At 35.9% G+C, this 22,460-nt stretch overlaps 1 protein-coding gene across 1 annotated transcript in view; it reads right to left on the bottom strand.

Moving 5' to 3' along the window:
* Positions 1–304: 304 nt before the first annotated feature.
* Positions 305–22,460, bottom strand: part of LOC121379487 (protocadherin-like wing polarity protein stan) — a 34,408-nt gene continuing 12,252 nt past the window's right edge. Inside the window, exons 10-21 of the mRNA XM_041508132.1 lie at positions 21,949–22,171; positions 19,672–19,985; positions 15,147–15,389; positions 14,154–14,242; positions 11,320–11,409; positions 9,714–9,782; positions 8,347–8,413; positions 6,805–6,932; positions 5,485–5,525; positions 4,169–4,223; positions 2,861–2,917; positions 305–2,530 (exon numbers count right to left, since the gene is read on the bottom strand). Of these exons, the coding sequence (XP_041364066.1) occupies positions 2,239–2,530; positions 2,861–2,917; positions 4,169–4,223; positions 5,485–5,525; positions 6,805–6,932; positions 8,347–8,413; positions 9,714–9,782; positions 11,320–11,409; positions 14,154–14,242; positions 15,147–15,389; positions 19,672–19,985; positions 21,949–22,171 (1,668 nt within the window). The 3' untranslated portion in view covers positions 305–2,238. The remainder of the gene's footprint in view (positions 2,531–2,860; positions 2,918–4,168; positions 4,224–5,484; positions 5,526–6,804; positions 6,933–8,346; positions 8,414–9,713; positions 9,783–11,319; positions 11,410–14,153; positions 14,243–15,146; positions 15,390–19,671; positions 19,986–21,948; positions 22,172–22,460) is intronic.

Raw genomic sequence — 22,460 nt, 5'->3', positions numbered from 1 at the left:
GTGTATATCTATATCAAAATATTGCACCGCTGCTTGGAAGTTAAAGGGACATACCCTAGTTTCAACCCGTGAAATTTAACACTAAGTTTAGTTAATCCACAAACCTGTAACACATTTGTATAAAGTTACAATTGAGTGAAACATGAGTCTGTGACTTTGAAATGGTGAAATACCCTCTAAAAATAGACTAAACCTCGACTCCATAACTGTTACTTCTCAGACGCACGTGCGTTTTTAAAAATATGAGAAATGATTTTGTAATATTAAAAACACCAGGATGACCAAAAACACTTCGAATGTATGGAATTTATAAACTAAACAATAAAATCTAAGTAAAATATTATTTAAGTTATCAAAAACGGTTATAATAGTAAAAATAAATATGCGTTAGTGTTTAAAAACTAGGGTATGTCCCTTTAACTATTCCAGTTGTAGCAACAAAATATGACATAAAATTATTAATTTATTTCTGCAGTGCTGTTGCAAACTACATTCATCACAATGAATACAACTCAAATAATTTAACCGCCTTTGATACAGATACACGAAAACATTTTCAATAGTTTGATTTGAAAAAATATGTAATATAAAACTAATAACCATTCAAGTATAATTATAATTTGTGAATACAAATAACGTATTATATTAATATTCTGTTGAAAGTATCTCGGTGGATGGTTGATGTATAATACTTAAAGGCAATAGTTTTATTTTATTGAAATATAGTGTAATGACTTCAATTTATGAGCAAAATCAAATCACAGGTTACCATATTTCGCAAGACTAGCTTGTGTTAACATTGCTAAAAATCATTCGTTATGATGATAGCGCGGCTGCCTATGATACAACGGTAACAGACATCGGCGTTTAGGGTGGGGGAGGTATTAGAATGTAAATTAAAAATGGTATTACAAAATGATTAAATATCAATGCTTAAGATAATGGATCCCGAAAATATAAGTTGGGGGGGGGGGGGGGGGAATTAATCATTCATCTCAGTTTTGATTTACGTCAAGGTATGTGATGACAATATTACACAGAATGTTAACGAATTTCTCTTTTATTGCAGCATAATGTTAAACACGATGATACAAATGAAAAGTTGAAGATAAAATATAACATACTCTTTGTTTACACTCATACATAATTAATGTTACAATGTTAATATGTAATTAACAAAGTATTATTATGCTTCATTATAATATAAACAAATAAATGATATTGTGCCAGAATTTCACAAAATTGGAGCGCCCTAACCATGCCTCCATATCGCTCTGGATTCCTTTACGAATTATAACAATATTTTAATGTTTTTAAAATCATATTTAAATTATAGAACAATAAATAAGTAAAGCTAAATAACCCTTTAAAATACTTTGTCATTTGAGTTATTCGTTACCTTATCATCCTCGATTTTCGTTTGCTTTGATTATGATAACTATAATATACTGCAACTCAATCAATCCATCACTCAAAATGTGAATAATTAACAGATAATAATACCAATTTGTTGAGTTGCATGAAGATTTCTCATTATTTTATTAACATTCATAACAAAAACATTTTTAACACGAATGAAGACATTTTTGGAAAAAGAAAAGAAAGATCATCACAACAAACTGAGAACGGGTCAAAGTGCTTTTAAAACGATCTTAGTTGGTCATCATTATTGATAGTGTTCACACAACGATCACAGTATCAGATTTTCATGTTCAACGTTTTCTACAATTTGTTTGAAACCTATTTTATTGCATTTAATATACAAAATAACTGCCAACTGCCACGTAGAGTTTGTATATCTGTAGCTAAACAATTATTATAACTAACAAAATGGTAAGTCAAGACATGGTTTTTAGTATTCTGGCGTCTGAAACATGTTGCTCAATGCACTAAGTGTATTTCTGAAGCATTTCACTTGTATATTGCACAATGGTCTTTCTTTAAAATCACACTATTAATTCCTATTTATAATTAATGATGTTATATGGATTCACATTTCAAAAGCCTAAATAAGAAGTAAGACAAAATAGAAAGCGAAACGTTTTACCTTGGAACTTCTACAACTGTAATATAAATGTATAAACATAATTAGAAATCAATATTTCTGAAGTCTCCAAATCATCATTCAGTCAAGTACATTACAATTTCGTGTTTAAAAACGTATGAACAAGCTTCAGTTTACATATTTTCAATCTCTGCACGACCTCATCGTTTCTGAGGAATTAATTCCTTTAACATTTATATTTCTGAAGACTCCAAAGTTTCGTGCATAACGCTATCTGAGCGTTTAAGATTCATGGCGGGTCTCGGTGTGTTGCCGTCTGCTCCGAGAGAATCTTGCCCCTCTGTAGTCTGCATCATGTCGTGGTGTCGCAGGGCTTGATTTAGAAACGATTCTGCTGAGAAGTTCATGTCTCGTGGATTATCATCGTTATTCAAATCCATAGTCATCTCCTGTTCGTCGATAGCATTCGCCGAGCCGTCTGAAGATGCCACCTGATTCACGTCTAGAGAGTTTTGAGAACTGATGCTGCAAAATATAATATATACACACAATATGTTTGCTTGATGATGCTGATAGGAGTAAAGGGGTGGTGGTGGTGGTGGTAACCTTTTCAATGTAATCCAGTGAATTGGGGGAAAGTCAGAGCCGCCATCAATCTGCCAGGAGCTGTTTCATAGCGTTATATATAAACACAATCTGCTATAGTACACAATTTCCATGGGGTGAAAATAATAACATATTTTTCAGTTTTATGTTTTTCTGTTAAATTTGAATTTTATTTTGAAAATACACTTTCAACAATTAATAATTTCATAAATAAAATATCATGGTGAAACATAAGTTAAAATAACATACCTTCCACTGTCTTCAAAATCTTTGCCTCCAAGGTCCTTATTAAAGATAGGATTTTCACTGCAACATAAACACCTTTATATCAGTATGAATTACATATACTAAAGACATTTTAGTCAAATTATAGCAACCAATGTTAATCAGTATTTAACGCGACGCATTTTCAACATACACATTGCGTGCATTCACGTAATACTAACACATTAGCTATAACTGAAAATGTACAGAAAGTGTTGTGAACTGAACACTGTTAAATGTTGTTGATTCCTAATATATTTTTGAGTACATATGAAATTATACGAGTGTCAAATACACTTTTAGGATGGCCAGAAACACATTGGCTATACAGATACTGACATTTTAAGCAGGAAAATAATGTATTGTACGTGTAATTGTGATAATGAAAAAGTCTCCGTATTAGTCAAAAAGCAAATCCTGGACAGTCTATTTAACATGGCCACACAGAACCAACCCAAAATATATTAAAATCACAACATGTATATTAACAAGTCTTAGGCTGGGACTATTACAGATAATTTTAAATGGTAATCCAGCAGCCACTCGTTTAGCATTTTCTATAATATATATGACAGCTATAACCAAATAGATTACAATTAAAGGGACATTCCTGAGTTTGCTGCATTGTAAGATGTTTCCGACTAATAAAATATTTGTACGATAAAACTTATATCTTAAGTATATTTTCTTGTTTAGAATATCATTGTCTGTATATTTAATGTGTTTCTGGTCGTCTTAATATTTGTAAGAAGCCCAAACTGGATTTTGTCTTCGAATAATTTTGTACGTACGAAAAAATCCTTTGCAACAAATAAAATGAAATTTAACCTAGTACAAATATTAGAACGATCGGAAACACGTTTAATATACAGCCACTAATATTTTATGCAGAAAAATATATTTGATATGTAATTACAGTCATCAGAAAGTCTCTGTTAGTCGATAACATCTTATAAATTGCAACAATGTCTCTTTAATAGGCATGAAATCAAACACCTGATCCACCATCCCTGGCCAGTAGAATTGGCTGGAGTGGAGTACAAGTGACTTTAGTCCTCCAGGCCAACCATTTATATTCTAGTGCGATTAGCATGTGCTTATATTAAGGTTTGTTATTTTCAATATCGACTACAAATGTTACATTTCTGATTGTCACGTGATTCTAACCAATAATTGAAGAACCAGTGGGATTTTTATGAGGTCTAATTACTTTTCCAGGCTACTAGTTCCCCACACCAATAGAAGTATTTCGTCATTTCTACCCTTGGTCAAGACACACTGAACATTACATACCTAAATCCAGTTTCATTAAACATTCCATTGCCAAGAGGCTTCTTGGGATCCATTGCTGGAACAAATATAAATGAAATACAAATCAAGAAAGCAACCATACACTCCAAACAAATAACAATATGAAACGAAATATTTAGACTCCATCCATGTATCATTACAGCAGACCTGTAGTAACCGCGGGGGCTGTGCCCTCCACACGAGGACGAAAATGTACGTTTGTTGTCCTAATCTAGATAAATAATGATTAAAAGTATGGCGTGTGCCTCCCCATTAATGGTTGTGACCAGCATCACGCCAGAAACTGTGCCCCCCCCCCCCCCCCACCCACTCCCACCCCAACTCCAGATATAGTTCCTACGGGCATGATTACAGCGACATACACCGGCATACAGTGTCTATATTTAATGAAATTGTTCCTTTTTGTATACAGATTTGAATTTGTCATGAAAGAGATATAACTAAGTTGTAATGTCGTCCGAGATGTGATTAGTCGCATGATCGATCGCCCTCAGTTTAATTTGCTTTTTGTTCTTTTTGACTGCGAGAAAAGATATTCTACTATTACTGCTTAAAGAGACAGTTTTGCATAAAAATTGAAACTATTTTTTTCTTCTTGTCAAATGTAAAAATTACACCTCGATTTACATGCCCACACAGAATTACTTCAAGCTAATTTCATTCATTATTATTCATAGTTTTTACTGTTACATTTGGATTGCACCTTTGTACTGACAAGGAATTTGCTGCTATTTCAATGGATATGTTACGAAGGTTTTCTATGTACTATATAGTGTTAATCAAGGATTTTAAATGAGGAAGGAAATATTTTATTTAATGACGCACTCAACACATTGTATTTACGGTTATATGACGTCGGACATATGGTTAAGGACCACACAGATACTGAGGGAGGAAACCCGCTGTCGCCACTTCATGGGCTACTCTTTTCGATTAGCAGCAAGGGATCTTTTATATACACCATCCCATAGACACGATAGCACATACCACGGCTTTTGATGTACCAGTCGTGGTGCACTGGCTGGAGGGAGAAATAGCCCAAACCAACCGCACATCAAGCGAGCGCTTTACCACTGGGCTACGTCTCGCCCCGATTTTAGGAGAAACACAGTTTACACAATAGAGGTAATTGTTATATTTTATTGTTAATGATGCAAATACATGTATTTGTGATAGATTAAGTTGGCGAAATATGCAACTTTTTAAATGCACCTTTAATGTTTGAAATGCATGGCAATGTGTATTCAATTAACGGGTTTTAATCAGTATGTAGACAAAGGAAGAAAGAAATAGCATACCATATGCCTCGGTTGTCGCGGCTTTAAGTTTTCGCTTGTACCTGTAACAATAATATAATACAGCTGAATTATGACCTACTTTTAACTCACATTGTCAACAGACGATAATCATCTACAACAATCATGGGCGGAGACTCAGATAAGCTGCGAGTTCTTATTTGCATGGGCATTCCCCAACTAACCAGAACATTTTTCCAAACAAAGGCAGTTTATCGACCTTGTTCTCTACAGACAAACATTCTTATACAATGCATCGTCTATAGTCCGGTATTGCCTATAGCCCGTTTGTCTGAATATTGCTAGCCATGAAATAAAGTCAATGGGTTATCCACAAAGACATGGTGGATAAATCAGTGAAAGTTATAAACAAAAGAGTACAACAGATTAGTAACGACTGTAAAAGGAAGAAAAGTAAATGGGATAGTAATACAATTGTCTTAAAATAATAAAATAGTCCCATATGTTTCGACACCATTATATATAAAAAAAAAAAAAGACTTCTTTTTTTTCAAAACAAAAACCTATTTTCTATATCAAGACAGTTTAATTTGTGGGTCTGGATCAGGCACGTCGCCAGCAATAAAAAAAATTGTACACTAAGGAAATGTTTTGTAATTCTTAAAACAATATACATATAGCAGACCAAAAAGTCTAAAAGGATACTATACGCACGTGCGAATGATACGTGTAGATTGCGACTGGCCTGCTTTGGATAGGCAAACATTAGTGGTAAAAATTAATTAAATTCTTTAATGATTCAACACCAAGTCAGTGTACCTTAGGGGTAACATTGAATTAATTCCTTTAAAGAGTCAAATTTAAGGCAGTGTACCTTAGTCGTAAAATGTATTAATTCCTTTAATGATTCAACATTAAGGCAGTGTACCTTAGTGCTAAAATTCAATGAATTACTTTAATGATTCAATATCAAGGCAGTGCACCTTAGTGGTAAACGTGAATCAGTTTCATTAATAATTCAACATCATGACAGTGCACCTTAGTGGTAAACGTGATGACAGTCACCTTAGTGGTTTCATTTTCATTAATAATTCAACATCATGACAGTGCACCTTAGTGGTAAACGTGAATCAGTTTCATTAATAATTCAACATCATGACAGTGCACCTTAGTGGTAAACGTGAATCAGTTTCATTAATAATTCAACATCATGACAGTGCACCTTAGTGGTAAACGTGAATCAGTTTCATTAATAATTCATCATCATGACAGTGCACCTTAGTGGTAAACGTGAATCAGTTTCATTAATAATTCAACATCATGACAGTGCAAATGGTTACTGACAGGTACATATGTCCATACTTGCTAATGCTGTTGAAGAAAAAGAAGGCTACAATTAGGACAACAAGCGCCAGGAAACCTATTATGCCACCAAGTATGTACTGCAAACGTTCCATAATGTTCATGGCTGGTTTATCCTCAACATCCTCCTGCAAGATAATTGAAAACGAAATAACACATGCATTAGAACGACACTGGTTTATTTTTAACATATAGACATACTAACAACTTCATTGTTTACGTTTACCAGTATCAAATTAAATAGTCATCATAGTACTTAAAGATATTTTGTGTAGGACGGATAATACATTATATAGTGAATCACGATCTAGCTACTTTCTCATTGGCAAGCAGACTATCACTGAGAAACATTCCAGTTTGAAACCACAATGGTTAGGTGTTAATGATAAAGAAGATGGGCTGTCGACACAATTGCCAGTGAGGTACACCATACGCCTGTTATGTCAAGAGTTTTAAGGATAAGCACATGCATTAACTGAATGTGCTTTAGGAATGTCAGGCCTCCCAGGGATGAGCACTTGGTAAAGAATCGTGGAAGCGATCGCGGCTTTGCTGTAAACATCTCTTGGACTCTGCGTGGTGCACAGATATGATTTTGATTACAGTATTCGGTTTTGTCATTCAGACTAAATGAAATGATCAGGAAGATATGGCCCAAACAAGGATTCACTTTAATGTGCAGTAATGTGTGAAAAGTAGGTCGTGATGACTTATTTAAGTACACGACACACTGCTATCCCAAGTTGTACTTGCATTCAAGGCTTGATGATCCTATATCAATTGATAAGGAAATACGATATGGCTAGGGCAAGGATTTTCTTTTATATACAGTAATGCGTGAAACGTAGGTCGCGATAACCTAGCTATGGGTTGAGACACACCGACATCCAAAGTTGTATTCACATACCAGGTTTAATGAACTGTTACCAAAGAGATGCCCTGGAAACAATATAGACGGAGGGACGTAAGTACGTATGGACGGACAACGTTATATCATAATTCGACCCGTCAAAGTCGAGTGTATTATAAACATAATGGAAATTATCTGCCAGTGCCATATGCCTATCCTGTCTATGGAAAAACACAATCAAAGATAGCTTAATAACTACATCTGGAGAAGCCTTTGACAGTAATACTGAGCCCTATCTCTGGACAATGCAACGTCGAATGGGCATTTGGCAAACTAGTAGATGATTCCATGAATCTATCTAGTACCTCATCAACTGGAAGCAGTCACTTCCGAGGAGATCCTTTACTGTAGATGTGATCCCTCTTGCATTGCCACATAGATGACTGCCAAGTATATGCACTCTTAATTATTCAAAGGCCGTGGTATGTGCTATTCTGTCTGTGGTATAGTGCATATGAAAGATCCCTTGCTACCAATGGAACACTGTAGCGGGTTTCCTCTGTATGACTGTATCAAAGTGACAATATGTTTGACATCCAATAGCCGATGATTAATAAATCAATGTGCTCTAATGGTTTTGTTAAGCAAAACATAATCATTATTTGTATAATTGTTAAGATGGTTAAACATACCTTCACTTGATAAAGATTAAACATTCTAATGAGATCTCCAGTCAATGTTGGGTGGAAGTCTATTCGCCTGGAAAAAGAAAGATCAGTGGTACAGCTAATAGTCGGTACATATTCAATCCCTTTTTCATTCTGCCGTTTGTATTCTATCTTATTTCTTTTGATCTGGAAGCTACTCCAATCTGTCAACTTATTTTTGCTTTCCACATCGACACCCTAGTTGTTCGAAACATGTGCTGTCTCTTGTGACCATTTGTTAAACGCACCTGACATTTCACATCTTCTTTTAGCTGTGGGCGTAGTCTGATTACTAGTATTTCAGGCAGTGTTCATTGTTTACTTATGCATTGTCAAGACCCATCTGGAACCATCTACAATACTCTCCTTTCACCTGAAACCATCTACTATACTCTCCTTTCACCTGTAACCATCTACTAGACTCGTCAGTGCCATAGATCAGACCAGCTACAAGGGTGCCAGGTGGGTTCAGTTAAGTACAAAGAGACTGCACCTGCACATGCACCTGTGGAGGAGTTTGAGATGATAGTGTCGATAACTCAGAAGGCAAACGTTGAAAAAACTGACAGAGAAAGTATATAGATCAGAGAGAGAGAGAGAGAGAGAGAGAGAGAGAGAGAGAGAGAGAGAGAGAGAGAGAGAGAGAGAGAGAGAGAGAGAGAGAGAGAGAGAGAGAGAGAGAGAGAGAGAGAGAATAAAGATGAATGGATAAGTCAGTCGTGATGGGTTTCTTCGTAAACATACTCAACGTCATATCTAATTGCATAAATATAAGGATGTACAGTACTGGATTCCAACCGAATAATTTGAGGTACAACTACCATAAACTATACAGTTTCACAGACATAATTGTTTTAATTTCTTGTCCAACATTCTGACTCTGAAAAGAGATGATTATAATATGGGTTTCTTATGATTTGTCAACATGATCCCCTTGTTTGCACCTGTTCTTTTCAGGCCATTGATCTTATGTTAGTAGAAAGTTGCATCTGGTTTTAAAACCAGATGTCTACAGCATTAGTCATTTTTTTATTATCCTCAAATCGGCTGTAATGCATATATATGCTTATTCATAATTTAGAATATACACTTTTGATACCCCCTCTCATTATAGAACCTCTTGAAGTTTATTATGACAAACTCAAACTTTAATCTGGACTCAAATTCTAGGGGCTGACTTTACGAAGCCTGTTTTTCTTAAACGGGGTTGCCTAAGCATTCTAATAGATGTTGTTACACACGTATAAATTAAACATAGGCTTTGTAAATTCGGCCCGATATGTTGTGTATGACTTTAATCCATGCTCAAAACGTTTATAAGTCTAGACGTGGAACCCGGAGAACACACTTACTCTCGAACATCAGATGCATCAAATATGTGTTCTGTTTTCGGATCAACTGCATGCACAAACAGGTTTGACCTACAAAAGTAAAAGATAAAAAAAACCAAGATGTCAATTGGCCTATAGAGCTTTGCGATTTAATTTTCAGTGCTGTCAGTGATAGATAATTCATTAATTTGTAAAAACTTCCTTGGAATATCTATGTATTAAGTTCAAGAATCTTTGAAAATAGGCGGTGTTAAATATTCATTTAAATTTTAATAATGTAATCCCAATTAAAATTTCCAAATTATATCTCTATTAGTTTATGAATACTGCCCCAGATAATCATAGTACCAAGTTTCAGAACGTTTCGATTAAAACTGTAGGAGAAGATAGATTGTTTACATTTTCAGTGATAAATTTCTACTTAATATGGTTAAATTAAATAAAATTCACAAATTCAAAATTTACAGGATACCTCTCAAGTAGTTTGTGAATACTGCCCTAGAGAATCACAGTACCAAGTTTTTATAACTATAATCCATTCAAAACTATAGGACAAGTTTGACTTTCAAAGATTCAGTTTGAAATAAAAATCCATAACATTTTAGTAAAAATTCAGGAATTAAAAACATGTTCGAAGACTACCCCTGAACATACATATACGAAATTTCAGAACTCTAATCAAAACTCAAGATGATAGACATCTAAGTTTATATTTAAAAATTTTAAAGTTAATTTAAAAAATTACAAATTCAAAATATACAAACTATTTCTCTATTAGTATGCGAAGACAGTCCCAGAGAAACATAATACAAAGTTTCAGAATTGTTCGATCAAAAGGCTAGGAGAATATAGACTTTCATATTTTCATTTTAAAATTTATTTTAGAATTAATAAAAATTCAAATGTTCAAAATGTCCTAAAATATCTCTCTATTAGTTTGTGGATAATGCCCCAGAAGATCATTGCACCAAGTTGACATTCATTGTACCAATGAAACCCAACTGTAGGATACGAAAGTCCAAAGGAAAAGTTTATGGACGCCAAACAAATCGGAATTTAGAAAGCTCAACTGACCAACGTCATGTCAGAGTTAAACACATATTTTCATAACAAAATATTAACAATGGCATAGTGATTTCTCTAGAAATTTGGCAAGGCATGGTCGATCAAACACTTTTGGGGCATTTTCACCATTTTCGGGCACTTGTTTTTCATTAAAAATACTCAAAAATTAATTGAAATAAACTTTAATGTAATTTATGTGCTTGCTTTAATAAATGAATGGCAAAAGATATAAAAGGCATATTTTATTAATTAATAATACTTTTTGAGGTGTTTTAGAAAGGCAATTTTAGAATTAATTAGTGAAAAAAGGCTTGTTTAATCTCAGGGCAGCATGGTGCTGATTAAGGCAAGACGGTGCTAGACTACTGAGGCATGGTGCTGCACCATGCTAAAACAAGCTAGGGACAACACTAAATGACACTACATTTCACATTAAAAAATTTCTACATGTCAATTAATTTTCGTATTATAAACTCAGTTTTAGCTTAAATCTGATGAACAAAATATTGAAGAAAATAAATAAATAAAAGTTGAAACATAAGAAAAATATCAGCAAACTTACTGGTATTTCTTCACGTTTCCATCTTTATCCTTACTCGATGCAATTTCGTCATTAATGACAAACTCTAATCCCATCTCTGTGTCGAGTTGCCTGTAACATGAGGTGAAAAAAACAATAACTGCATGTACGGCAACCAGCAGAATTAGCAGCTTCGCGCTACATCAGCTACATGTGACAGCCACTTAAGCCTGGATTTTAAACTATCATTAAGAGACATACATTGATGCAGACTGAGAAAAATCTGCAGGAAGGTAAGTGATCGCGGTCGCCCACTAAATTGTTTTTGCACTTAACGTGAGATAAATGTGATATGATAGAAGCTGATGGTACCAGTCAAATTATGTGTGAGCGCTCGGCCTCCTTAACACACCGCTGCTTTCAACTTGCCATAAAGTGTTTCTTTGGTCTACATCGATCTACATCAGGTAGCGACCGTTACAAATTGTATGGAAACCAGCCTTTTATTTTGTATTTTATGTCCATTAACTCAAATTCAATTCAGATGTTTGGAGTGCTCTCCCGTTGTAATTTCCCTCGTATAATACTCGGATTGGTTGATTTCAACTTATTTTCGTGCTTATATCCAATTAAGGTTCAAACACGCTGTCCTGGGCACATCCCTCAGCTATCTGGGCTGTCTGTCCAGGACAGTGGGTTAGTTGTTAGTTGGTTAGTGGTTAGTGAGAGAGAAGAGGGTGTAGTGGCCTTACACCTACTCATTGAGCCCTTAAGAACTCGCTCTGGGTTGGAGCCGGTACCGGGCTGCGAACCCTGTACCTACCAGCCTGTAGTCCGATGGCTTAACCACTGCGCCACCGAGGCCGGTTAATATTTAGAAAATAGCAAATGTGCACAGGTACAGGTATTTAACTTGACATTAATTTGATGTGGACTACGATATATATGTTTGTTCATATTGGGAAGGTAATAAATAGAAGCATCTAAAGTTAGTTTAGGTTGCTTTTGTGATCAAAATGTTACTTTTTGTTTTTATACCAGGGCTTACATTTGGATAAAATATATGTTCTCCAAAAGAGATGCCAACTGAGCAGATGGAATATATACATATGTTTTTTTAAAAAATAAAATCTGAAATCGCTTGAAACCATTCTTATAAAATATGAATGTACACAATTGGAAAAAAAAACTGGGAGTGCCCGGAGCATATTAGAGCTGTACGCATGTTGGTCCTGACGGAGGGGTCCCAGGATGGTCTCTGCACTCCCGTCCCCATTTACTTGGCTTCCCATTCTACATCAACTCCCCAAAGACCCCCCCCCCCCCCCCCCCCCCCTACAGTGGTTACTCCTATAGTTAACCAAGAGGACATACAACTGTTTCAAACCCTAACCAACTCATTTCTGCTCTGGATTTATTAAGAATTATTTCTGGCCTTTATTGGAACAATAAAAAAAGTTCCCCAATAGAAATTTACTTCAGCCAATATTGAGTGCGCCACCAATGCAGCCTGTGAGGTACTGAATAAACATTTTGCTATCAAACTATATATTGCTTCTGTCCAAAATAGAAACGTTGCCTGGTACAAAGAAAGAAAATTAATTAAATTGGTAGAGAAAAAAAATTAATATTACAAATTATTTATAATAAATAAATTAAATTTAACCAGTATTGTTTCGTCTTAATTATGGGTATAAGGCCTAAAGTTTATAATAATAATAATAATAGTAAAATAAACAATAATGATAATAATAATAAACAAAATATAATAAATCAATTTAAAGGCCTTACGGTACTTCAGTGGAACGCCAGGGGCCTTCGCTCCCATTGGGTCGGAATAAATTTTTAAAAATTAATTCTAATAATAATATAGGTGTGATTTCCATTCAAGAAACTACAGTTTGTATAGAGTACAGAGTGATTAATATCACCTGTCTCGAAGACTTTTTGGCAATATATAGAATGGCCATCCTTGATAGTAATCAGAATAATGGTATTTCTTTGAGACACGGATTTGATGGTGCGTTCGCTGGACATCGCGGTGTATCTTCTCTTGCACGGACTCTTACACAGTTCTTTTTTAATCCAGTACAGAAGACGAATTGACATATTTCCGGATTTTTAGTTCTAGCCAAATATGCGAATGACAGATTCATGACCATACTGTAATACCTGCCGAAGATTGCGATTTTCAATGATTGAAAGATCACCTATTATGATATGTCATGTTGGCTGATGGCAGACTGATGAACATTTACAGACACAGACAGTGTATGAAATGTCATGACTGCTCAAGTCAAAGTTCTGCGAAAAGCGTATATAACTGAACATTTTTGATGGTATAGTTTAGTTCTTGGAATTTGAGATAAGGTGGACCATTTTGGGAGAATGATTTACTTCTATGTATATTGCCAAGCTTAATAGAATCGATTCTCTTGTTTGCCTATTCCAAATTTAGAAACACCTTTTTTTGTCTTTGATTCTGTGAAGTTTGCTCTGTTATCCAGTATCTTAACAGAACAAACGACAATTTGAAACCTATTACTACTGCAGTGCACAAGACACCCTAAAGTCTAACACATTGGTGACAATTTTGAACTTGGGGAAGTATGGGGTAGATATTACTAATATTAATATTAACTGCGGGAAACTGCAAGCTGTTCATTTGGATCTTAAGATGCTTCAATATATTAATGAATCGCAGATGCTCTTAGTGTATATTTTGAGATATTATAACAGTCTGCACAGTCCCACGATCCGAGATTTTGGCTAAAATATACTATTAGTTGAATGCTAATTCTAAAACTGCCATGTTAGATTCCAGAATACAATCACGTTCAGCTCTATGTACTAACACACATTTGATGCACACTGACTTTATAATGTTATGCTTCATGTTATATAAATCGTCGGGAGCTTGATTGAATGTCAACTTCAGTACTTGGTAGTCGGCAACGATGTAGATCTGAAAAAAAAAGAAGATTAAATTACTATACACAACCATCAAGTTATCTAGAAGTTAACTAATTTCAGTTCTGTTTACTGCCCAGTACCCCCTTTTCAGTGTTTTCGTTTAGTGTCCGTCCCCTCCTCTTATCAGTTTTCTTCATTCTCCCTTGTTTTCTTGTTCAAACCATCAAACTCTTATACAATAATTTTTAAAAAATCCAAAGTTCAAAGACATTATTTGTATCCATAATGGTTTCTTGATACAATATATATATATCCATGAGATACTTGTACTAAACTATAATTTTATTACACAAATGTAAATGTATATCCCTCTTATTACATAGAAGCCCAGACAAAACGAACACCATATTTACAATGTGTTTATAGACACCAGGGTCGTACCTATTGGAGACAAGGTCACAGTTGCCCCATTCCATGCCTGTTTTGTGTGAATTTGAAACTGCGTTTTCTCGTTCCAGCCAGTGCACCACGACTGGTACATCAAAGGTATGTGCTATACTGTCTGTGAGAAGGTGCATATAAAAAGATCCCTTGCTGCATTATGGAACATATAGCGGGTTTCTTCTGATGACTATGTGTCAGAATTACCAAATGTTTGACATCTAATTGCTGATGATTAATTATCAATGTGCTCCAGTGGTGTTGTTAAACTATTTTTTTGAAACTGCGTACATGAGCGAATTCTTGTTTCTCTGAATCTTTCAAGAACATGTTCCCTGCACCAGAACAGAGTTTTAGTTACATACTTAAAAGAAAACATGCCCATTGTGTCAACCCAACGACTACCCTACATCACTGTACCCTGATTCTATTTTCATTGTTCCTTCTACTACTGCCCTGATCAAAATGTGATTATCAAATTTAGGAAAAAGCAAGTGTTAGTCATCACAAAATACCTTCACTTGCGTCTTGTCGGCTCCGGCACTATCATTCACATACACTGTGCTGTTCAGAAAGCCCACCATGTCTTGGCCAAACTTCATATTGGTCTTCAGAGTACCGTTTTCGTTCAAAAGAAACGGCTCCTTGTATTTATTCACGTCAAACGTCTTCACAAGCTGCTGGTCTGGCACCATTGGTAGAGGCATGCTATATTTGTGTACCTTGTTTATTCCAACATCCCTGTCGGTTACATATTTCTGAGGAAGAAAACATTCAGTTGTTTGTGACATACAGCGATTGTTAAACAAGCTTGTGTGTTGTACTGAGTTTACGAAAAGAGTGTCCGGATTCTTGTATTGCCCAAGCGAGAATGAGGGTAAGCCGATAATCCTGACACAAATTTCGTTAAATGAGTATTACCCACAAGCGAGTGTAATATTTTCTTTATTATCCATATTATTTTTTAAAATAATGAATAACAAGGATTATGTCAAAACGTTTAAACGTAATTAGAAAGAGACAACAAAATCAAATCATTATAAAAAATGAATACTTTTTGTTAAGCGACGTCTCCTTCCCTTTATAATAAAATTACATCTAATGACAAAATAAAATAAAATTGCAATGAACGTTACTTTATTAATGAAATATAAAATGCAAATACAAATTTCACATACAGGACGCTAAGACTGGAGAAGGTTTTATCACACGTGTACTTTTACGTTGTTTTTATTAATGGTGATTTTAAACCCTGTACATAATAAATATCATATATACATGTAGGCTTCACGCGAGGGTAAAATCATAGAGCGAAGTCACTTCTCTCTCACACTTTTGAGAGGGCGAAGTTTGTAACAGGAGGGAGACATGTATACATGTATACAGTGAAGCTTCATTATCTCAATATTGATGGGACCAAACCAAACAAGATGGAGGAATCGGTGGTTAGGAATAAACACAATAGTTATTGGTGACATTATGCCCAAGAACAATTTCTACTACTTGAGATATCAATATTTAGAAATACCAAGTGACAATTGGCAGGTTTCGAACCTACTGCACCGATTCGCATTGAATTTGACAATCCATCGTCCTATCCACTCGACCTAAGTAGCTTCTACAAAAATAGAACCCCCCGTAACCGGTAGTTAAGAATACGTACTATCAAACACTCAGTTCTAAACTAATTTAACATTTTAGTGTTTATATCCAGCAGTTTTTAAATTGCAAAGGGGTTAATGATGCACCCGAGGACTTATTGGCTACCAGCAGAAATGTCGACCCAGTAAATATAATATTTATAAACACCAAGTGCAAAATGGCAGGTTATAAAGCGTTTAGTCTAGACTAAATAGATAGATATAGCCACACACACACACACACACACACACACACACATATAGATCCATATAGATGTATATAGATGTATATGTATATATATGTATGTATATGTATGTATGTATGTATGTATGTATCTATGTATGTATATATATATATATATATATATATATATATATATATATGTATGTATGTATATTGATTGGTATTTTTGTCTGGGTTTTAATCCTGTTTTTGTTCTCGTTACACATACAATAGCAGAAACACACAAAATGGTGTGAAATGCGTTCACTACATGCTCAATCATGCTGCATGCCATGCACGTGAAATGCCAGTATGTGGACACATAAAAGTCACGTAACGGTGTCATATTCCTCGTCACATTAAGAATGCCACGACTCGGAGAAGAACAAAGGGAGCGAGCATGGTTCAAGGGGGTTCTTCGAAAAGCCAAGTTGCTAGGACCTTCAGAGTCCATCCATCAACTATTGGACGACTTGTTGAACGTCATCAACAGACCGGGAGTGTCCGTGATCGACCTCGACCTGGTCAACGTTCCGTTACGACCCCACGCCAAGATCGGCAGATTCGACGACACCACCTCCGTGACCGGTTCAGAACTACGACGATGACAGCAAGCAACACGATAGGACGTCATGGAAGGCATATCCATCCGATGACGGTCATCCGTCGACTCAGAACGGCTGGATTCAGATGCAGACGCCCGTACAACGGTAACATCATGACACCGCGACATTGTGCTGCGAGACTACAGTTTGCTCTCCAGAATGGTAATCATCCACCAGCCTTTTACCGGAGTATTGTTTTCTCAGATGAGTCCCGTTTCTCTCTCTCCTTTGCCGATGGAAGAGCACGTGTATACAGGAGACTCCATGAACGGTACGCTGACGGATGTGTGAGAGAACGTGATCGGTTTGGCGCCGGTTGTCTGATGGTATGGGGAGCATTCAACTGTGATTTCAGGAGTGATCTCCACGATGTCCTTACAGCCCAGCGTTATGTTGACGTTATTCTAAGACCAGTTCTCCAGCCACTTTTGCGCCGTCACCGAAGACCAGGAGGTCCCCTTCTGTTTCAACAAGACAATGCCCGTCCACATACTGCAAGCATTACCCAGGCATTCCTGCAACAAGCCGGTATCACCGTTATGAACTGGCCCGCCGTTTCACCGGATTTGAACCCAACTGAAAACATGTGGGATACGTTAGGACGTCGTGTACGTCACCGCCAGCCACCAACGCGTAACGTCCCTGAGCTTGTACAGGCGTTGCAGGAGGAGTGGAGGAACATTACTGTGGCTTATTTGAGATGTTTGTGCCAATCCTTTCCCCGTCGTCTTCACGCACGCTCACGGGCCAATGGTGGACACACCAGATACTGACCTTGATATGGGGTGTGGTGGGGGGGGGGGGGGGGGGGGGGGGGTGGCGGGTTTGAACTTTTCGATTAAGAATGAAAACTCGATTACTGATGATAACTGGCCATGTTTCCATGTAAATGTATCTCATGAATACCAGCAGTCATTAATGTCATTACATATCCATCAATTTATAAATAGTTTGTCGTTATTTGCAATGAAAAGTTGTTTTTGCGTTTTCATTGTGTGTCAGTATATATATATATATATATATATATATATATATATATATAAAACACCAGTGTAAGATATTGCTCATGTCATAACAATCACTCATATCTAACTAGTATAATATTGGGCAGCGTGACATGAGCGTGACGTAGATCACTTCCTGACCCAGTTCATAAAAAATAACGTGTAGTAGGTCTCGGCATCTGCTTACTTCTGCGTTGCGGCTTGTTTGCAGTTGGTTTGTAATAAATAAAATTCCAAACTAGCTTGCCTGTCATACCATTTTTATGAAACTCGTGAAAACTGTTCACTCGTTTCATAAAAATAGTATGACAGGCAAGCTCGTTTAGTATTATATATATATATATATATATTTATATATATATATATATATATATATATATATATATATATAATATATATATATATATATATATATATATATATAATATATATATCTATATAATATACATACATATATATATAGAATACTAAACGAACTTGCCTGTCACATCATATTTATGAAACGAGTGAACTGTTTTGGTATCTGATGAGCGAAAGCGAGTCAGATACCAACACTGTTCACTGTACGTTATTTTTCTACGATTTGGGTCAGCAAGTGATCTACGTCACACGTAAACTTAAATGACGTCACAATGAGCAACGAAACGTCAGCTATGTACAGTTTAGAATTTGGCGTGAAGCTTGCATTAATTGTTAGTTAATGAGGAGTTGAAATTCACAATAATAATTGAATTGTTGATCGGACCAACAAAGATTGAGCTGAGTGAATGGGGTTGACTAAATCTGACGCTGACATTTTGTAAATAGGGCCGTAAAAAAGAATAGCAGGTCGACGACAGACACATACCGCAACCTCGGTTTGGCTTCGTACACAATAGACCCAAATATAACAGCCTATCATATCCCAATTTCAATTCATGCCATATTTCGTAATGGTACACTTTTAAATTACACTATTTGGTACAAATACAGTTAGATAGGTTAACAGCAATTTTGCTCTTAAACGTTTCTAGCGTTCTAAAAAAGGACGTATCATGCACTCAGTGTATTTTAATGCAGGGAGAAGCAAAGTGACGTTATTCAAATAAAAAACCCACGCCAGTCTGCGCGTGTCAATATTACACTAGTTAGATATTGAGTAATTGTTATGACATGAGCAATATTTTACACGATACACACACACACACACACACACACACACACACACACACACACACACGTTTGTTATAAGTTCTGGAATCCGTCTTATCAAATCTGAATGCCTTAATCACAATCAAAATTCAAATCTTTACACCAAGCAGAGTTTTGACAAGGTTCTTACATTACAAAGTTAAAGCTTGTTTTTTTTAACGACACCATTTTTACAGTACAATTATTTATTTTCCATTAGTAGCAAAGGATCTTTTATATGCACTGTCCCACATGAAGTCGTGGTGCACTGGCTGGAACGAGAATTAGCCGAACGACGGGCATCGATCCTAGACCGACAGGGTATCAGGCGAGCAGTTTACCACTGGGTCACGAACATTAGAAAGAGAGAGAGAGAGAGAGAAAACTTTTGTTTGTACCTCGAGTTTAAATACCAGCTTTCCAACTTCCACCTTTTGTCGAAGTCCAGCTGATATTTTGGGTTTGGTAAATTTTGGCGGGTTGTCATTCTGGTCTTCAACTACAATGTTCACTTCAAGCTTGTCAGAATCAAAATGTTCAAAAGAGTTGTCCGTACACACGTTGTATTTGTTAACAGTAGAGCAGTCTTCGACAGTGATACTGAATGTAAAATCAGCAGTTACTTCTCTGTCAAATGAGTCATTAACATAAATCTCAGCTGTCACATTGTCCAGTTGTTTTATTATGAGATGCTTCTTAGCTATTGTACTATCTGAAGAAGAAAAAGAAAGTTAAATGTAAACTGAAATGGATCTACCAATAGTTTCATACATGTTGTAAAAAAATAAGGTATGTAAAAGTCAGTACATTTTATACATTCTGGGTACTGGTATAAATATTTCAAGCGTTGATGCACTGATGTATTTTATGACTATGCCCATTATGCACTGTAATTAACGGATTTCGTGCTATACATAAGTAACCCATATAATAACTATCTATTTCTGAATGTTTATACACAAACGATAAAACGACTAGCATCATAAAATCGTTAGCTCTGTACAATCTGAATGACCAAACCATTAGCATCTTCACAATCGTATCCAGCACATGACAGCTCATGTTCACGTGAGGTTATTGTGAAGTAGAGGACTGCCACTCCGAAAGATTAGAACAATCTAAACTTGCACAAGAGACAGGTCACTGGAAATTTAAAAGGTTGTGTTGACATGCATGAATGAATCACTGTCCAAATAGTGATGATATTAAATGTTTTTTAAATTCTTTTATTTTTTTTTATTTTTTATTTAACAACAAACTCAACACATTTTATTTACGGTTATATGGCGTCGTATGGACCACACATATATTGAGATAGGAAACCCACTGTCACTACTTCATGGGCTACACTTTTCGATTAGCAGCATGGAATCTTTTATATGCACCATCCTACAGACAGGATAGCACATACCACAACCTTTGATATACCAGTCGTAGTGCACTGGCTGGAACGAGAAATAGCCCAATGGGCACACCGACGGGGATCGACCCCAGACTGACCGCGCATCAAGCGAGCGCTTTACCCCTGATGATATTATGTGCACTTGCAAAGATGAGTATATTCAGCCCCACTTGTAACCATCGTGGGAACAGCCAAATCATGTCAAATACGTTGAAAAACGATGAAAAAACATCTACACTATCAAAATAGATTATGCATAAATAGATTATGCATAGATTATGTTAACACCGGACATCACGTTAGTCAAGTGATGTGTCATGCTGGAAATTATGTTCTACATTTCTACCATAGAACATTTAAAAAGCTTCCAGGAGTCCTTGAATTATATAACGCGGATGCAGCAACTCCTGTCACTCCATCCATTTATTAAAGTAATCACATTATTTAAGTTTATTTTATTTAATTTTCAAATGAAAAAATGCCCTGAAAATGGAGAAAATGCCCCCAGTAAAGGAAAACTACTGCGTGTTGTGTGAAATCAGAATAATGAGAATACTCTTAGGAATCACAGATATGTTATGTATACAACATGATTTACTGCCTATTGGAAATTTGTTATAATTCCTTTTCTCATACAGCCATGTTTGGAGACCATTATCGATTTGCATATCCAAGTATAGTTTAAGGTATGACACTGTTTTGATACATTCAGTTATTTCTTTTATTTCAACTCTGGTGGATAATTCATAGAAGATAAATGTGTTATTCTGTTATGTATTAAATATTGAACATTTCACAAATGTAAACCTCGAAATACTTTTGTCTCGAATAACTTTCAGTGTTTAAAACTGTCAAAATCTGCTGAAGATAGTTATATTCTTGTTCACCTTTGTTTACAACAATAACATAAGATTCCAAGGAACAATTTGACAAAGTCATTTGGCAGGTGTATATCTTAAACTAAGACATTTGTTGAAATTGCTGCTACGTCCTCCAAAGCAAGAAGGATAAAGACATATGCTAGAGTCACTGTGGCTGTGCTCAGTTTGATGAAACATTTTATCAAGAAGGTACCTTCGACTTTGTTACATCGAAATATTGGTCGTTGTGATAGCCTACATGTACATGTAAACGTGCTGTATATAGGTAAAACACATAAAATAATTTTTTTGTCAAAATATCCCTTGAATGTGCAGTGACACGAGTTTAACAATGCTTGGGTTTTCTCGTTCAGATTAATTCTATATCTAACGTTCCAATGTTTAAAGCTCACCTGATATATGATAACTTGCACACGCTTCTGAATCCGGGTCATTTGCTTTGACAGTTCCTATCTTCACATTGTTTCTGTTCTCCGTCACATTCCACTTGACCCGCTTGGAAGGAACATTGCTGAACGTTGGTGGATGGTCATTGACGTCACTAATCTTAATGGTCAGCTCTCGGGTTAGCGCTGTCAAACTTGGTATGCCCAAATCGTAAGCCACTACTCGTATCTGCAAAGTTATTATAATGTTACAACTTCCTTGTAGATGTGGCGTGGGTAGATATTACAGTAGCTGTACCCTACAATCATTAGCACAACTTCATGTTTACCAACATACTTTAGAGTACATGTCCTGGTCCCTCTCACAGAATTCTGGATCCACCCTGGTCAGCCAGTATGAGACATTTATTTAAATAAAAAGTACAACAAGTCCTCATGATTTAGGATCAGGATGCCTCTCAGAGATAAACATTCTGAGTGATAGTTCGTGGTACCTACCCCACCTAGTGGGCCATCTG

This window comes from Gigantopelta aegis, chromosome 8 (assembly GCF_016097555.1).
Source record: "Gigantopelta aegis isolate Gae_Host chromosome 8, Gae_host_genome, whole genome shotgun sequence".
Lineage (NCBI taxonomy): Eukaryota > Metazoa > Mollusca > Gastropoda > Neomphalida > Peltospiridae > Gigantopelta > Gigantopelta aegis.
This window is presented reverse-complemented; position numbering and strand designations above follow the sequence as displayed.